General features: G+C 52.0%; 2 protein-coding genes across 4 annotated transcripts in view; one reads left to right on the top strand and one right to left on the bottom strand.

Annotated features, from left to right (window-relative positions):
• NUP62 (nucleoporin 62) overlaps positions 1-13,001 on the bottom strand; it is a 27,170-nt gene extending 14,169 nt beyond the window's left edge. Inside the window, exon 1 of one of the 3 annotated variants that reach the window (XR_006961773.1) lies at positions 12,314-12,699. The gene's annotated coding sequence lies outside the window, so the exon portion shown is untranslated. Of the gene's footprint in view, positions 1-12,313; positions 12,700-12,951 lie in introns of those variants that run through there. The other 2 variants (XM_047077586.1, XM_047077585.1) reach the window with 2 other exon arrangements.
• ATF5 (activating transcription factor 5) lies at positions 12,152-16,144 on the top strand. Its single transcript, XM_047077588.1, has 3 exons — positions 12,152-12,388; positions 13,696-13,992; positions 14,937-16,144. The coding sequence occupies exons 2-3, from the start codon at positions 13,815-13,817 to the stop codon at positions 15,599-15,601; spliced, it is 843 nt and encodes a 280-aa protein (XP_046933544.1). The 5' UTR covers positions 12,152-12,388; positions 13,696-13,814; the 3' UTR covers positions 15,602-16,144.

The raw sequence follows: 16,144 nt of genomic DNA, 5'->3' as shown, positions 1-16,144 counted from the left end.
AGCAAGGATGAGCCATCTGGGTGGGAGCCACCCTTTCCCCCCAAGAAATCAGCAATTTAATGGGGAGACTCTGGATCTCCTGGGTGGAGAGATTTAAAATAAAATGAAGGAAAGAAAGAAAAAGAAAAGGAAGACAATTAGCAATTTAAGAACTTGCAGGAAGTGTGATCACAGGCACAGAAACCAGAGAAGAATCAAGGGGAGCAGGAGAGAAAAGGGGGAAAATGAGAGACTGAAGGGACCTTCGCCTTTGGCCCCCATCGGCGCAGCCAGGGAAATCTGGTCCCCACTGAGGCTCAAACGCCGGCTGGAGCCTTTGCCAAGTGCGTCAATGCAGGAACTCCCCGTCTACTCTGCTGCCCCCGCCCCCACAACCGTCTCCCCCTGGGCTGTCTCACCAACATGCGTTCGTCGGCCACTCACCCCAAGTCCACCAACCCTGCTTCTTAAACTTCTCTTGAATCGGTTCCCCTCTCTCTCGGAGTCAAAGAAAACCCCTCTAACCCACAGGGAACAGGTGAGTTCACAGAGCCTACCCTACGGGAATGGAAATCAACTGATAAGCACAGAGCAGCTCGCTGACCAGACCGTAACCAAGACAGAGTCTCCGCTGTTCCAGGCTGAAGAGGCAGCAGTGAGGGGGTGTGCGGCCAGACTGGGGTGCAGTATGAAGCCACAGGAGGGCTCTGTGCCACAGGATCTTGTTTTGAAGGACCCCCACCCACCCCGCGGGGGGCTGGGAAGGAGGGTGGCGGTCGGGGTCCGGGTCACTCGTGGGCTCTTACACGACCGCCCTGCCCGGTGGGCACGGCCAACCCCGGTTGCAGGAAACCAGGAAACGGAGCCTCTGGGAGGGGCAGGGATGCTTTCCTAAGCGAAATGGGCAGCAGGGAAACCTCAGTACTCGCCACTGCCTAGAGGCCTTTCTCTCGGCAGTACATGGTGTCCCCGACAGAGAGGGCAGGATAGACACCCACCTCTCACCTCCTTAGGCCGCTTGGGATTCTGGTCCTAACTTCCTCCAGCCCGCCCCTCCCTGAGGACCAGCACACTCGCGGCCCTTCCACCCCCAGGTGTATCGAACTTGTGTTAAATATTAGACACCTGTGAGGAGATGACAAGCAGAAGGCGTGTCTGTCCCTCTGTTTGCTCTTCAGGGGGAGGAGCGGTGGAAAGCCTCACTGCTTGTCTCACTGCTGCCTGTCTCTTCCTTCTCCCAGGCGGAGTGCCCTGACCAGGTCCCTAAATGTCCCTGCATGCTAACTGCTACGGAAGCTTTGTCACACGTGTTCCATTTCTCTACCCACTGACGTGGTGGCTGTTTTAGAAATTTTTAAAATTCTTTTCGCAAGCAGTCTGTTCACGTGGTTCTACATTCGAAAGGGAAATAATACCCTGGTCTCCGTCTTCCCCTGTCCCCACAGCCACCAGCTCTCCTCCCTGAAGAAACGCGGCTAGGTCTCCTGTGCCCCTTGTCAGACTTCTGATTCATTTAAGCAAACGCAGTGAGCTCTCTACCCCTTCGCACACAAAATGTCATGTGCCGGACGCGCTGTTCATTTTTCACTTACTAGATCTTAGGACTCCTCTTAGGCAGGCTTATTATCCTCGCTGGAGAGAGGAAGAAACAGGCTCTCAGAGGGGAACCAGCTTGGCCGAGGCAACGACATCCTGCCTCAGCTGCCTGCTCCTGTGGGCTGCCTCCAGCTGGCACCTAAATGCTTCTTGGATTCGATATTCCCAACCTCCTCTCTCCTCCCTTCCTTCCCCTGAAAATACTAGTTTTACCCTAAGGGAGCACTAGCCAGCTAATTAGCAGTTACATTCTCCTTTACTCCAACACCCATAACTACATCCAAAGGAGCTCACGTGGCAGGAAAAACAGCAGTTTTCCCATAGGGAAAACAAATCAGGTTAAGACATGCACGGAAAAGAAGTCAGGAAACAAAAGAAGAGTCAATTTTAAGAAAGATTTTAGAACAATTCTTAGTATATTTTGTTTCTCTTCTATTGAAAGATTTTTTTTTCTAACTGCATTAAAAAAATGTTTATTTTTGAGAGAGTGCACACACACGAGCATGTGCGCAGGGGAGGGGTGGGGGGGGGACAGAGACTCCTAAGTGGGCTCTATGCTGACGACAAGAGAGCCCGATGTGGGGCTCAAACTCATGAGCTGTGAGATCATGACCAGAGCTGAAGTCAGATGCTTAACCGACTGAGCCACCCAGGGGCCCCTAGCTGCATTTTTAACATTCATATTTTAACTACAGAATTAATACACCAGTCCTTCCTTTAAAATAATGTCTTGCACATCACCAACAGAGCTAAGATTCTCTTAACACCACCCTCCACCCTGGTGCCCACACCTGTGAGGTAGCCGCTGCTAAAAGCTGTTGCATATCTTTTATCTGCAAACTTGTGTGTGCATTCAGAGCCTGAGGAAATGAAATGACTCCGATTTCTCTTTTCCTGAACAACATGGCAACAAGCATGCTCATTCACACCTTTGGCACAGGTGCATTTTTCCAGGATGATCTCCAGAAGCAGAGTTGCTGGCTGTGGACACTTGCAGTTTGGTTTTACTGGGGATGACCAAATTGCCCTCCAACCTGCCTATACCTGTTTTTATCCTGGTTCCTAAAGAGAATCATTTCCCTACAACTTGCCAGCACGTGAGATTAGGAAAGTCCCACCCATCTGATGTACCAACTGCATTTACTAAAAAAAAATAACGATAAAAGCACTAACCATTCAGGGGCGCCTGGGTGGCCCAATCCGATAAGGATCTGACTCTTGGTTTCGACTCAAGTCACGATCTCATGGTTTGTGACATCGAGCCCCGCATCAAGCTTTTCACTGACAGCACGGAGCCTGCTTGGGATTCTCTCTCTCCCCATCTCTCTGTCCCTCCCCCACTCAAGCACACTCACTCTTTCAAAATAAACTTAAAAAAAAAAAAAAAAAAAAGCACCATTCAGCACTCATTATATGCCAGCATGTGTTGGCACTAAGTCCACTAAGATGTAGAACAGGACAGACCCTGTGCTGGACAAACAAAGACAGTAATATATGGTATGGCTACCATTTTCATGAAACCCAGAGTGATATTTAAATATGAATAAAAAAATTACCAGAATGGAAAACAGATACTCAAAAATTTATACACAAATATTCACAGGAGCACTATTCCCAACAGCCAAAAGGTACTCGCATTGCCCAGCCCCACCTGTTCTTGAGGCCTAAAGTACTCCTGCCTCAGGGCCTTTGCACTTGCTGGTCTCGTCTCCTGAAATGTTCTCCCTTAAGTGTCCCCAGGGTTCACTCCTTTACTTTCTTCAGCCTTTGCTCACCTACTCAGTGAGGTTTTCCCTGGCTATCCTTAGGACTTAGCACCATCTGAAATAATATACTGACCTCACGGATCTCATTTATTGTCTCTCCATTAGGATGTCGGCTACATGAGGGGCAGCATTTTTGTCTGTGACTTCCACTGCTGTATTCCCAGTTAGTAATGGTTGCTGGCCATCGCAGGCACTCACTAAATGGTTGTCAATGGCACTAAATGGATGTCAATGGCATCCAGGAGTTTCTTTGTGCCAGGTGCTTTTTGTATATGAACTCCAACCATGAGACAGGTACCATTACTATTTCCCTTTTAGAGTTAAGTAACTTGTCCAATGTCAACATGAACTTCAAAGTCAAGATGAATACAGTAAGGTCTTGGGGCACCTGGGTGGCTCACAGTTCATGAGATGGAGCCCTGGGTTGGGCTCTCTACTAACAGTGCAGAGTCTCCTTGGGATTCTCACTTGCTTTTTCTCTCAAAGTAAACAAACATTAAAAAAAAAAAAAATTTAGGGGCACCTGGGTGGCTCAGTCAGTTAAGTGTCCGACTTCAGCTCAGGTCATGATCTCACAGTTTGTGTGTTCAAGCCCTATACTGGGCTCTGTGCTGATACCTCAGAGCCTGGAGCCTGCTTTGGACTCTGTGCCCACCCCCCTTCTCTGCTCCTCCCAGACTCGTATTCTGTCTCTCTCTCAAAAATGAGTATTAAAATTTTTTTTTTTTTTTAATTTAAAGGGGTAACTGGATGGTTCAGTCAGTTAAGCGTCTGCCTTCGGCTCAGGTCATGATCTCATGGTTCATGGGTTCAATCTCTACATCAGGCTCTCTGCTGTCCACACAGAGGCCGCGTTGGATCCTGTGTCCCCCTGAACCCCGCAAAAAATAAAAGACTTAGAACCTACTGGAAACCTAGGGGAGATGACGACTACCTTCACCTGGGGGATGGGTAAGGGGAGGGCCAGGGAAACACTCCTAGAGAAGAAAAAGGATATTTAAGCATAGTTTTGAGGAACATGGAAGAGTTAGGGTAGGGAGGGGTTAGATCAATACCTCATTCCAGGCAAATGGTCGGACAGGCAAGGGCCTGCTGCCTTATGGAACAGTGTTAAACACCCTGCGTTAAAACCACAAGATGTCAGAGAAAATACACAAATGGCCAATAAGCATAGGAAAAGATGTTCATCATCATTGGCCACCGGGGAATGCAAATCACAACACAACGAAGATACCAGGCCACACCCCATAGGATGGTAATAAAGATGGACAAGGAGTGTTAGCGAGGATGTAGAAAAACTGGAACCCTCATTCACCGCTAGGGAATATAAAATGGTCCAGCCACTGTGCAAGAGTCTGACAATTCCTCAAAAGGTTAAACACTGAGTTACCCTATAATCCAGCAATCCCATTCCTAAGTATCTCCCAGGAGAAATGAACACATATGTCCACCCCAAACTTGTACATGCATTATTTGTAATAGCCAAGAAGTAGAAACAACCCAAATGTCCACCAACTGATGAATGGACAAAATGTGGTATATCCATAAAATGGAATGTTATTCAGCCTTTAAAAGCAATGAAGTATTAATATATGTTACAAAACAGATAGACCTTGAAAGCCAAAGGACCTTCTATGACATGATTCCATTCCAATGAAATGTCCAGAAAGGCAAATGTACAGACAGGTCAGTGGCTGCCTAGGGTTGAGGGATGGGGAAATGGGGAGAGACTACTAATGAATGGATATGGGGTTTTGGGGGTAGATGATGAAAATGTTTGAAAATTAGATTATAGTGATGACTGGACAACTCTGTGAATGTACTAAAAACCACTGAATTGTTCACTTTAATAAATGGATGTGCATTATACAATACCTCAATAAAAGCCAATAAACTAACCAATAGGTAGGAGATGCCAGGAAGGGGTTAGGAGGGCAGAAGTGAGCCTGCAGAAGTAGGCAGTGGCCAGACTCAGTCCTGACTTTACCTTGAGGGCAGGGACTGGGCAGAGGAGTTTCCAGACAGGATCTGAAAGGCCCTCAGCTGTGAGGCTATCAGGGACTCCTTGAGACATGCAGTTAGGCATAGAGAGGACATTCAGACTTGGAGAGGGACTCTAAGAGCACCGTGTGTGTGTGTGTGTGTAGAACCGCACACACTTGTGCTCCCTCCCCAGCTCAATCCCTGTAATCAACACCAGCATCTCGAGGGAGAGGCAGTGATGTCACTGGTTGGGGAGGAAAAGGCCCAGGCCAGGTTGTGGTAGAGACAGTTGCCATGGAAATGGTTTCTCTGGGAACCAAGTGAAAGCCACCAGAAGTGAAGGGGGTGGGCAAGGTGGCCTCGATTCTGAGAACTAGAAACCAATCACACCTACCCGCCTCTGGGTATCAATCACCATGCTAACATTTCTGGACATTTGTTATGTGCTGGGCTGTTGGCAGCGCTTTACCTGCACCGACTGCCAACTTTATGAGGTGGGAATTATTCAAAACCCCATTTTACAGAGGAGCAAGCTAAAGCCAAGAGAACTTTAGTAACTTACTCCAAGTCACACAGGTAGTCAGGACAGACCCAGGCTATCTGATCCCAGAGCTGAGCTGCTAATCACTCACTAGCCTCTCCAACGCGACATCGTGTCCACCTTCCACACCGTGTGCCATCTCTAGCACTCCCCATCCTCTAAGGACATCCAGGGCATCTCCATCACCTTCCAGACTTGTTCAGGTTTCACTCTGAATCCAATTTGGTGCTGTCTACCTCCCCAGCCACAGGCTAGACTCCCAAAGGCTAGAAGCTAAAAAGGGCATTAGCTGCTCTTTCCTGCCCCCACCTCGGGAATCTGTCCCTGCTCTGGGCGGGGGGGCTGGCAGAGGAGAAAGGCAAAGGGCTCTTGAACTCAGAGCGGGGCTCTGCTGGCGCTGACCCAGCGCTCTCCATCGGGCAGTCCCCACATTCATGGGGACCTATGAGGCATTCCTGTTGTGGTCCTCTGCCTCTGCCTCAGCCTGTCTCTTGCTCCCCGCAGCTCCCACTACAACTGGCCATCCCGAGTGCTGGCTGGGTTCTGGTTCTGCTATATTCCTCTGTGCTCAAGCAGCCCTGTGGGGACTCTGCATGTGTGACCCACCACATGGCAGGGACTCTCCACCTCTCTTTCCCCATTTGGAAGGATGGGCACGTTTGCTTTGAGAAAGGAAAAGCCAGGCCCTGGCTCGCTCCCGTCAGACAGAACTTCAGAGAACACCGGGCAGGGCCACTGTGACTGTGGTGGATGAGACAGAACAAGACCACTCTGGAATCATATTTCAACACAGACAGATGCACAAACCTTGTCCAAAGCACAAAAATGACCCAAATCCCCTTCCTGGCTCAGAGCAGACGGGAGCTTCTTACCTTAACCATAGCATTAGCTGGGCTCACTCCTCCTGCCTCTAGATGAAGTGGAGATACCCAGTCCCCGACTTGCCTCTGCTGCCCAGCCTCCAATCCAGAGCCAAGCCTGCTTCCCGAACCCTTCCCAAAGCTACCTAACCCCACCCAGCTCCCACAAGAAGCTCTCCATAACACCCACTTACTGAGACGCCCCGAGGGACCCAATGGTGGAGGGCAAAAAACCCGATGTTCAACTATAGGTGCTCCTGGCAGCCTCTGGCATGAGGCGTGGACAGATGAGGAACAGACGGGGGAGTAAGACACCAGCCCCTCTTTAGCAGGCATTTGACCCTCAACGACAATTCCTGAGAGGCCTCCTTCCCTGCTCCCCACAAACACTGTCCTCTCGACTCTACATGGGGCTGGGGCTGGGGCTGAGCAAAGCCCTGCTCTTCCTCAATCCTGATCAGTTCAGCAGGGAGCAGTGTGGTCTCAACTTTCAGCAACTCTGGAATGGAAGTACTTGGTTCCTTTTGTTCTCCGCTCTGGGCCGTGAGGATTACAGATCTGAGGGTGAAGGGGAAATCACTGAACCAAAGGTCAGGGAGGACCCACAGCCTGAGTCTCATCCACACTCATGGTTCCCTGGAGTTCCTCTCAATCACTTGCCAACCTTTTAAAACTTGGATCTCACAGGAAATGCTCGATTTCCAACTTCATAAAATCAGCAGCTCTGCACTGCAAGGTGGGGTCACCCCTGAGGTGCCTTTGGGGTTTCCCAGGGGCTTTGTTGGCCTCTCCTGAACACAGGCCCTTTGCGTTTAAGGAGAGGCTTGTTCGTTGAGCCAGGAACTGTTCTACGCCTTTTCGTGTATTATCTGTCTGCACCACTGCCCTCTGAGGGTTCTGTTATTGTTCCTACTTTAGTGATGAGACCACTGCAGCACACAAGGGCCCGGTATCTTGCTGGAGGCCACAGTGCAGTAAGTGATGGCATCTTGAGCTCTGGGCACTAGGCTGTCAACTACCTCCAGTTTGCCCAGTCCTCTTCCTATAGCCAGTCCCTGTGGGCACAGGAGGGGGCACCCTAGGGCTGGCCCTAGCTTTCATCTTCCAGATGAGAAAATAGGCTCCCTTGGGAGGTGTGATAGGCTGGATAATGGCTCTCCGAAGAGGTCTACATCCTAGTCCCCACAACCTGTGAACAGATTACCCTACCTGGAAAAAGGGAGTCTGCAGATATGATTAAACTGAGGATCCTGAATGCAGATATTCTGGATGATCTGGGTGAACCCTAATGTAATCACAAACCCTAATGTAATGTAAGTGGGAGGGCAAGAGGATCAAAGGAGAAAATGGGAGAGGAGATGATAGAAGCAAAGGTCAGAGTGATGCGAGAAGGGCCATGAGCTGAGGAAAACAGGCGCCTCTAGAAAAGGCAAGAAAATGGATTCTCCCCTTGAGCCTCCAGAAGGAACACGGCCCTGCAAACCTATTGTAGACTTTCGGTCTTCAGAAGTGAAAGGGAACGAAAGTGTGTTGATCTGAGCCGCTGTGTTTATGATGGTCTGTTGCAACAGCCACAGGAAACAAAGACAGAAGATGAGCACCGAGGGTGCCGGAGCCAGTACAGCCATGTGGGGCCTACCCAGGCTTGAAGGGCCGTGGCTGCTTCTGCCGAGGGAGACACCACAGGAGCAGCGGAAGGGCTCCCGAGGACTCTGAGCTACTAGGCCACGTGGCGGACTTATGCTCTGCATGCCTGGCCCCTGTACCGCCCTTTCCCCAACCGGGCTGGCCTTGGCCCTCCTGCTCTTGTTTGCCAGGACACCCACCTCCAACTCCTGCCCCCTTCTGGGCCTGCATGACCCCAGTACCTGCCCTAGCACCTCTTCAGAGAGAATCTAGGTCCGTCTGATGCAAACTGGGTGCCTTTTCTATCATGCCAGGCCCAGTCACCTTGATTGGGAAACAGTGAGGGGTGGCTGGTGAGGAGGGCCTCCACTGGGGCAGGAAGATGGGGAGGAACAGGTCAGAATCGATGGAATTTGGCAATCGTGAGCAGCGGCAAACCTGAGGTGAAGGTCTAGATGAGGCGGCCTCCCGGCAGGCTATGCCCTGGACTGCGGGTCAGGGACCTCACAGAGCCTAAAGAAGACAGGCTCTCCCTGGGGCTTGTGGGGTCTTGAAAGCTGTGCGGTATTGTGGAGGCCTGGGCTCTAACTAGCGGTGTGACTGCGCACAACCCCCTTCACCTCTCAGGGCCTCAGTCTTGCCCCCTGCAGGACCAGCAGGTCGGCCTGTGAGCTGAGGCCTCTTCTCAACACTGGTCTCAGACACTCGGGATCCTGCATAGGTGGCTGCTCTCCTTCTCCCTCCCTCGCAGCGCTGGGGCCCCTCCCCAACCCAGGCCTCTAGGGCCTCAATAACCAGGAACTGTTGCCAGGTGCGCCAGGGCCCCCAGAGAATCCCCCCACTCCCCCTCCCCATCAAAGAGCCAGGGTGATGCAACCTGCCTGCAATGGCCACTGCACTCCCCAAGCCTGGCTCCTCCGCACTGAAAAAGAGTCCCCAGAAGCCCCGCCCATGCTCCCAGCCCCAGCTCAGGAGTCGAAGGGACTGGGGCACCTGGACCCACGTGCAAGACTGCAAGTCTTGGGGAGGCAGCAGCATTTGAGTCCTGGAGGTGCCATGGGTCCGGGGTCAAGAGGAGGTACAGGAGAGGGCTTGGGGTGCCAAGACCGGGGTTCACAGGTGGCCATGGATGACCCACCAGTCACAAATTAGAATACACCGGGAAGGGCTAGGGAGCTAAGTGTGTGAACTGGCACCCACTCAGTAGGAATCAGTCAAGCTGCTTTGATGGGACAGCTGGCACCAGGGCTGAACCAGGTGAGATCCAACAGCTAGGGAGAGAAAAAGCTGCAAGGGGCTGGGACAAGAGGACCAGGGTCCCTGCCCCAATGTCTCCTCAGTCAGCATATGTGGCATGCAGCCGGCAACATGATTCCCATACTAAGCAAGTTCATGTCCAGTAATTAACAAATATCCTACCTGGCCACCCTCTCAAAAACCCATAATCCCAGTCTACGAGACAAAACCAAATTGAGGAATATTCTATAGAATGACCAACTCTTCAAAACCGCCAAGATCATGAAAAGACTAGGAAAGTCTGAGAAACTGCTGCAGAGACCAGAGGCTAAGGAGACATGACTAAATGTGATACGGCATCTGGAACAAAAAAACAGCATTAAGAACAACTAGTGAAATGAGAATAAAGCATGCACTTTAAAACCCCCTTATCTGTGTGGGTTCTTTAGTTGTGACCCATGTACCACAGTAATGTTAGAGGTCAACGAGGGGGAAAACTGGATGAGGGGTATATGGAAACTCTCTGTACTATCTTTGTGACTTTTCTGTAGATCTAGTCCACATGTATATCATAGAATATCTTTTCAGAAAAAAACTCAGACTTTGGTGGGTAGTGGGGGGGACACGACTCTCTGCCAGCAGTCCGTCCTAATCCTACCTATGGCTCAAATATCTATACTGAGAAGTAGAAGGAAGGTCGGTCCTTAAGTCTCACTTAAAAGGCTGGGAGATCTTTTAAAGCACTTACTGCTTAGCAGTGGGGATAAAACACAGCTGCCTCAGTAACAACCACCACCACTACTTATGTAGCACCTGTTCGCCAGGCACTAATCTAAGTGCTTGACCTGAATTTATTTAATCCTCATAACAGTACTAAGATGTAGGCACTATTGTTTTGCAAACTCTACTCCTGATGTGGGGCTCAAACTCACGGCCCCAAGATCAAGTCGCATGCTCTACTAACTGAGCGAGTCAGGCACCCAAGATGTAGGCACTCTAAACTGCCATGTATATTGCTATGTTTCTATTAACTAAACTTCATACTTTATTCTGGTACTATTAATGGAGACTGAGGCACAGGGAAGTAAGCGAAATTGCCAATAAGCTAATAAGGGGGGTAGAGTCAGGGTTTGAACCCAACGACCTAGCGCCACAGTCTGTGCTTAACTGCGACTCTGTGCTCCCCAGGTAATCATGTAGGTCAAGTCCTCAAACGCTGGCAGAGTGGACAGCTAGTGCTCTAAGTGAAAGTGGTCCGATCCCAAGAAGGATTTCCTGCATGTAACAGAAGCCTGCACGTCTTCATTCCCAGATACCTCTCAAGTTCAGGGTTCCCCCACCCAGATACCTCTCAAGTTCAGGGTTCCCCCACTTTCTTTGGATCTCATAACCCTCACAAGCGATGAAAGCTGAACTCCAGGTGTCCTGCTGTGGGCAAATGCAAAGTGGGGAAGGGTTTCTGAAGCAAAGACCCAAAACCACCTGGGCTAGTGGAGGGCCTACTGCACAGGAACAGAATGGCCAGGAAGCCCCTCTGTTTAGTAAAGGGAAGTGCAGATCTCACTATTTCCGGCAGGTTTGGGAAATTGATCCGGGGTGGCTGGGGGACAGCTGAAGCAGAGGACCTTTTGAAAGAAGTGCTGAGGATAAGAGCTGATGCAGAAATAAGCTGATGGAGAGTAAGAGGATGGAGAAAAGGCAGTTACGGTGATGATGCTGGCTTCTCTGCACCCCACACAGGGATGTGCTGAGCGTCCATCATCTACGATGGGGAAGGGTGGGGATGGCTGGAAATTACTGAGACCTTGAAGGAGTGACCTACTAGCACATGCTGGATGTTCAAATGTCCGGGGCTTTTGCCAGAGCGGGAGGAAGGGGTAAGGGTTCCTATTAAAAATAAAATATGTTGAAAAATAAAAATGAAAATAAAAAACGTTGAAAAATAAAATAAAATACGCTGAACAGGTACATAAGAGCCCGGCTCTCGGTTTCACAGGCATCGACCTATTTGATTCCAACAAACAACCTCACCAGGTATACCTGATTTATTAATCCTCCTCATTACAGGTAGTTAGTCCCCAGTCTACGAGACTAGAGACCTTGTCACTTGCCACCCTCGAAGGTCTGAGATTTGAAAGGCGCGCGATCTCATCGTGACTCACGCCAGACTCTAACCCACAAAGAGGTTTCTTAGCGTGGGGCAGTTGCGGGATGAGGACACTAGCGTGTGGCTGGCCGGAAATTCGAGAAGCAGGGGGAAAAGTGAACTGGTGCAGCTCGGGGCGGGGGGGGGGGGGGAAGGGGACCGAATCCAGAAAATCGCGGGGGGCGGCTGGATCCCAGAGTCAGAGGAAAGGGAGGCTCGGAACCCCCGGGGTAGGAAAGATGAGGAGGGTGGATCCCCAAATAGGAGGAAGGGAAAGGTCGAACTCTAGGGGTCGGGAGGAGGAGGGGACTGGATCCCAGGATCCCAGAGAGGTAGGGACCAGGCCTGCCCCCCCCCCCGGTTGGGACCTCGTGGGGTGGGGCGGAGCGCGGAAGGATCCTGGCGGGCTGTGCTGCGCCACCCGCGGTATATCTGTCCCCAGTCCCCGGGGCCGCCTCATTCCCCATCCTCAGATCACAATCTCTCCTCAGACTACCGCGACGCCATCTCCGCCCGCATAGCCCTGGCTATGGCTCTGTAGCCGCGACCCCTCCGTGCCCCGGCCCGTCTTTGCGCTCACCGCGCTTGCGCTGTTCGCTACCGCCTTCTTTCTTCAGCGGAGGCCGCCGCCGCCTCTCTGTTCCACAGCCATGGAGTGAGTAACCGCTCGCCCCTCCCTCTCCAACCGCCTTTCCCGCCCTTTCGAAGCTCGCGGCCTTCTCGACCAGGTCTCGTGGGGGTGGGGTGGGGAGACGAGAGTGAGGAATCACGGTCGCGCAAGCGCAGAAGAGAAAAGACGCGCCGTCGGCGCGTGGCCAGGCATGCGCATTTGGGCCGATGGGGGGAAGGGTGCGTTCTTGAGAATGTTGGCGTTTAAAGATGGCCTGTGTGCAGGTGCGCCTGCGCACTAGCCCCTAGAGAGGGTGTCTTGTCTCCCACCCACCGTCTCCTTGAGCAAGTCTGTCCGCGAGCGGTTGCTCACGTGCACGAGCCACCAGAGCCCGCATTTCTGTGTGAAGGGCGAACGGAAGCAACGGCACATGCGCACTGACCCCCCGCATCCCCCGCAGGCGTAAGAGCAGTTGGCTCGGTGGCGGAGCATGCGCTTTGGCCCTCGGCTAGAGAGCCGCGTGTGAAAGGGTCAGGGGTGGAGAGCTGTTCTCTGCCGGCCCCTCCACTCTCCCGCTCCATGTTGCTCAGGCGCACAGCACAACTTACCTTTGACTCAGGCACCCGCTCGGGGGAGGGGGACTGATTTAGATTAGTAAGGCGAGGCTTAGAGGCAACCTGTTAAGAAGGGGGTGGAGCTAGGATCACCTTGGTTGCAAAGGGTGGGGCCTTGGGGAGCCTATTGTGAGAGGGGGCGGGGCTAAGCAAACAACGCTGAGGGGTGGGGTTTCAATTGGAGACAAAGCGGGGCCTTCGGGGAAAGGGGTGGGGTTAAGGTAAATATGGGGGCGGGGCTAGAGGGGGTCACCGCAAAGTTGAAAGAGTGGGACTTGGTGTTCTACGTTGACAAAGGGGCAGGGCTGGGGCAATTCCCCTGAGAACCGATTCGAGCTTGCATCTAGGGATAGGGTGGAGCCTAAAGAAGGGGTGTGGCTGGAAGAAAATTGTGGGATTGAGTTTTTTATGAAGTTGAATAATTGCGGGGGGGGGCTGGGAGGGGCTTAAGGAAATTCCCCTGGGAGACCATTATGTTTCTATATTGGAAGGAGTGGGGCTTGGATATTCTAAAGGAAAGTAAGTGAGGGCTAAAGAGAATTCCCTTGGGAGTGGGTGGGGCTCAGAGATTTGGGGAAAGAAAGCATTGGTTTAGAATTCTGCGAGCGCAAGGTGCAGTCTCGAGCCTAGTTGGAAGGCGGAAGGGAAGACCCTGGGGACTTGGGGGTGTGGCTTGGTTACCCTGTGACTTTGGCTGTGGATAGCCTCTGACACTGACTACTTTTGTCTCACATGTAGGTCTTCCACTTTCACCTTGGTGCCTGTCTTTGCCCCGCTGAGCAACTTCCAGAGCCTCCTTCTAGCTGTTGGTTCAGCCTTCTTCATTGCGACCCGTGCCCAGAGCCCGTGCTGCAGCCATGTCACTCCTGGCGACCCTGGGGCTGGAGCTGGACAGGGCCCTGCTCCCAGCTAGCGGTCTGGGCTGGCTCGTAGACTATGGGAAACTCCCCCTGGCCCCTGCCCCCCTCGGCTCCTATGAAATCCTTGGGGGAGCCCTGGAGGGTGGGCTCCCAGGGGGAGGAGAGCCCCTGGCAGGTAAGGACAGGTGGAGAATGGAGGTGGGGTGAGCTGGGGCATGGGGGACAGGGGAAAAGAATTCATTTATTCACTCAAGAAATATTTACTGAGTACCTGTAATAAGCCAGGTCATGTTTTAGGTGCTGGGGGATACAGCTGAGACAAGACCAACATAATCCCTGCCTTCCCGGAACTCACACACTAGTGGGGAGGCAGACAAAAGACAAATTAAGTGATGATATATTGGGATAAGTGGGAAACAGTAGCTGAGCCAAAAAAATAAAAACACAGCCTTAGTTTACAGCGAGTAGCCAGGAAACATATAGGTAACATTTTGGCTGAGACCTAAAGGCTGGGAAGGAATAAGCCAAGAAAAGACCCAAAGGAAGAGCTTTTCAGGTAGAGGAAACGGCATACGCAGAGGCCCTGGGGCAGGGGTTATTTTACTCGTTAGTGTTTTCCAAACGCTTGGCACATGGTTTGTTCTCAATAATTAATGAATTAAAGATGAAACGGGTGTGTTGTGTGTATGAGACCTAATTTGTCTTTAGGAAATGGAGAGTAAATCAGAAACTATGGACGTAGGGTAGTTAGTAAAGATTATTTGGGAATGGTTGAAGATCTAGCTGGTTGAGTTTTGTTATTTGGGTCATTGGTTGGTTGACTGATCCATTGATTGGCTGCTTAATAGGTTGACTGGTTGGTTGACTGCTTCATTCACTTAGTTGATTGGTTGGCCAACTGGTGGGTAGTTGATTGCTGGTTAACTAGTTGGTTAGATGTTTGATTTGTTGGCTGGTTTGTTGAGGGGTCTGATGATTCACGGGTTGGTCGGTTGACCGATTGGCTCGTAGGTGGTGTCACTCAGTGAATGGGATGAATGAAGCCGACGCGAATGAGCACCAGGTGAGGCAGGAGACCGGGAACTCAAGGAAATTTATGTCCCTCCTCCAATTCTCCAGGTGACGGCTTCTCTGACTGGATGACTGAGCGAGTGGACTTTACAGCCCTCCTGCCCCTGGAACCCCCCTTACCCCCAGGTGCCCTCCCCCCACCCTCCCCACCCCCACCTGACCTGGAGGCCATGGCCTCTCTCCTCAAGAAGGAGCTGGAACAGATAGAAGACTTCTTCCTTGATGCGCCACTCCTCCCACCATCCTCCCCCCTGCCTCAGCCGCCGCCACCAGCGCCCTCCCTCCCTCTTCCACTCCCCCTCCCCACCTTTGACCTCCCCCAGCCCCCTGCTCTGGATACCCTTGACTTGCTGGCTATCTACTGCCGCAGTGAGGCCGGGCCAGGAGACTCAGGGTTGGCATCCCTGCCCCCACCACAGCAGGCCCCCCCCCCTCCACCTCCACCCTCTCGCCCGGCCCCCTACCCGAATCCTACCACCACCCGAGGGGACCGCAAGCAAAAGAAGAGAGACCAGAACAAGTCAGCAGCTCTGAGGTACCGCCAGAGGAAGCGGGCAGAGGGCGAGGCCCTGGAGGGCGAGTGCCAGGGGCTGGAGGCTCGAAACCGGGAGTTGAGGGAGAGGGCTGAGTCGGTAGAGCGCGAGATCCAGTATGTCAAGGATCTGCTCATTGAGGTGTATAAGGCTCGGAGCCAGAGGACCCGGAACAGCTAGAGGGGCTTTGGGCTGTAGGGGGCACTGGTCTTCATCTCTGGCTCACCTCTATTTCTGGGGCTGGGGTCGGAGGATCCCACCATCCCCTTTTCTGTCTAACTTTCTCCCCCTCCCTCTCCTTTTATCTTTGACTGCTCTCGCCCATTTCTGAATTTGCCCCCCTTCTCCCACCCAGAATCCTGGAATGTCTAGCCTTACTCAACATCTCCACTTCTCAAGTAACAGCTGAGGGGCTGGGGGCCCAGAGAAGGAGAACTTGCAACCCTGGTCTCTCAATCAGGGAAGTGAGGCCAGGAAGCTGTGCAGAATGAATGTGGAACAAACAGGGGAGCCCCCTGGGGATGTGAGCCAGGGAGGGTCTTAAGAATGGCCCCTGTGTAATAATATAACCAAAAAAGCAAGCCAAGTGACCTTAGGGAAACATATTTGGGCAGGAAGCCAAAAGGTGGCCAAGTTCACAGAGCAGGTGAATATGCAGGTAGCCGGGGAGGTGGGCAGGGTGGGGGAACGGCCATAGTCGGGACTGGGTGTTCATTTTAGCTC

This window comes from Lynx rufus, unplaced genomic scaffold, assembly GCF_022079265.1.
Source record: "Lynx rufus isolate CCGP_SWC_20201006 ecotype Redwood Valley unplaced genomic scaffold, mLynRuf1.p SCAF_16, whole genome shotgun sequence".
NCBI lineage: Eukaryota > Metazoa > Chordata > Mammalia > Carnivora > Felidae > Lynx > Lynx rufus.
The sequence above is the reverse complement of the archived record's forward strand: the minus strand, read 5'-3'. Positions and strand labels throughout refer to the sequence as shown.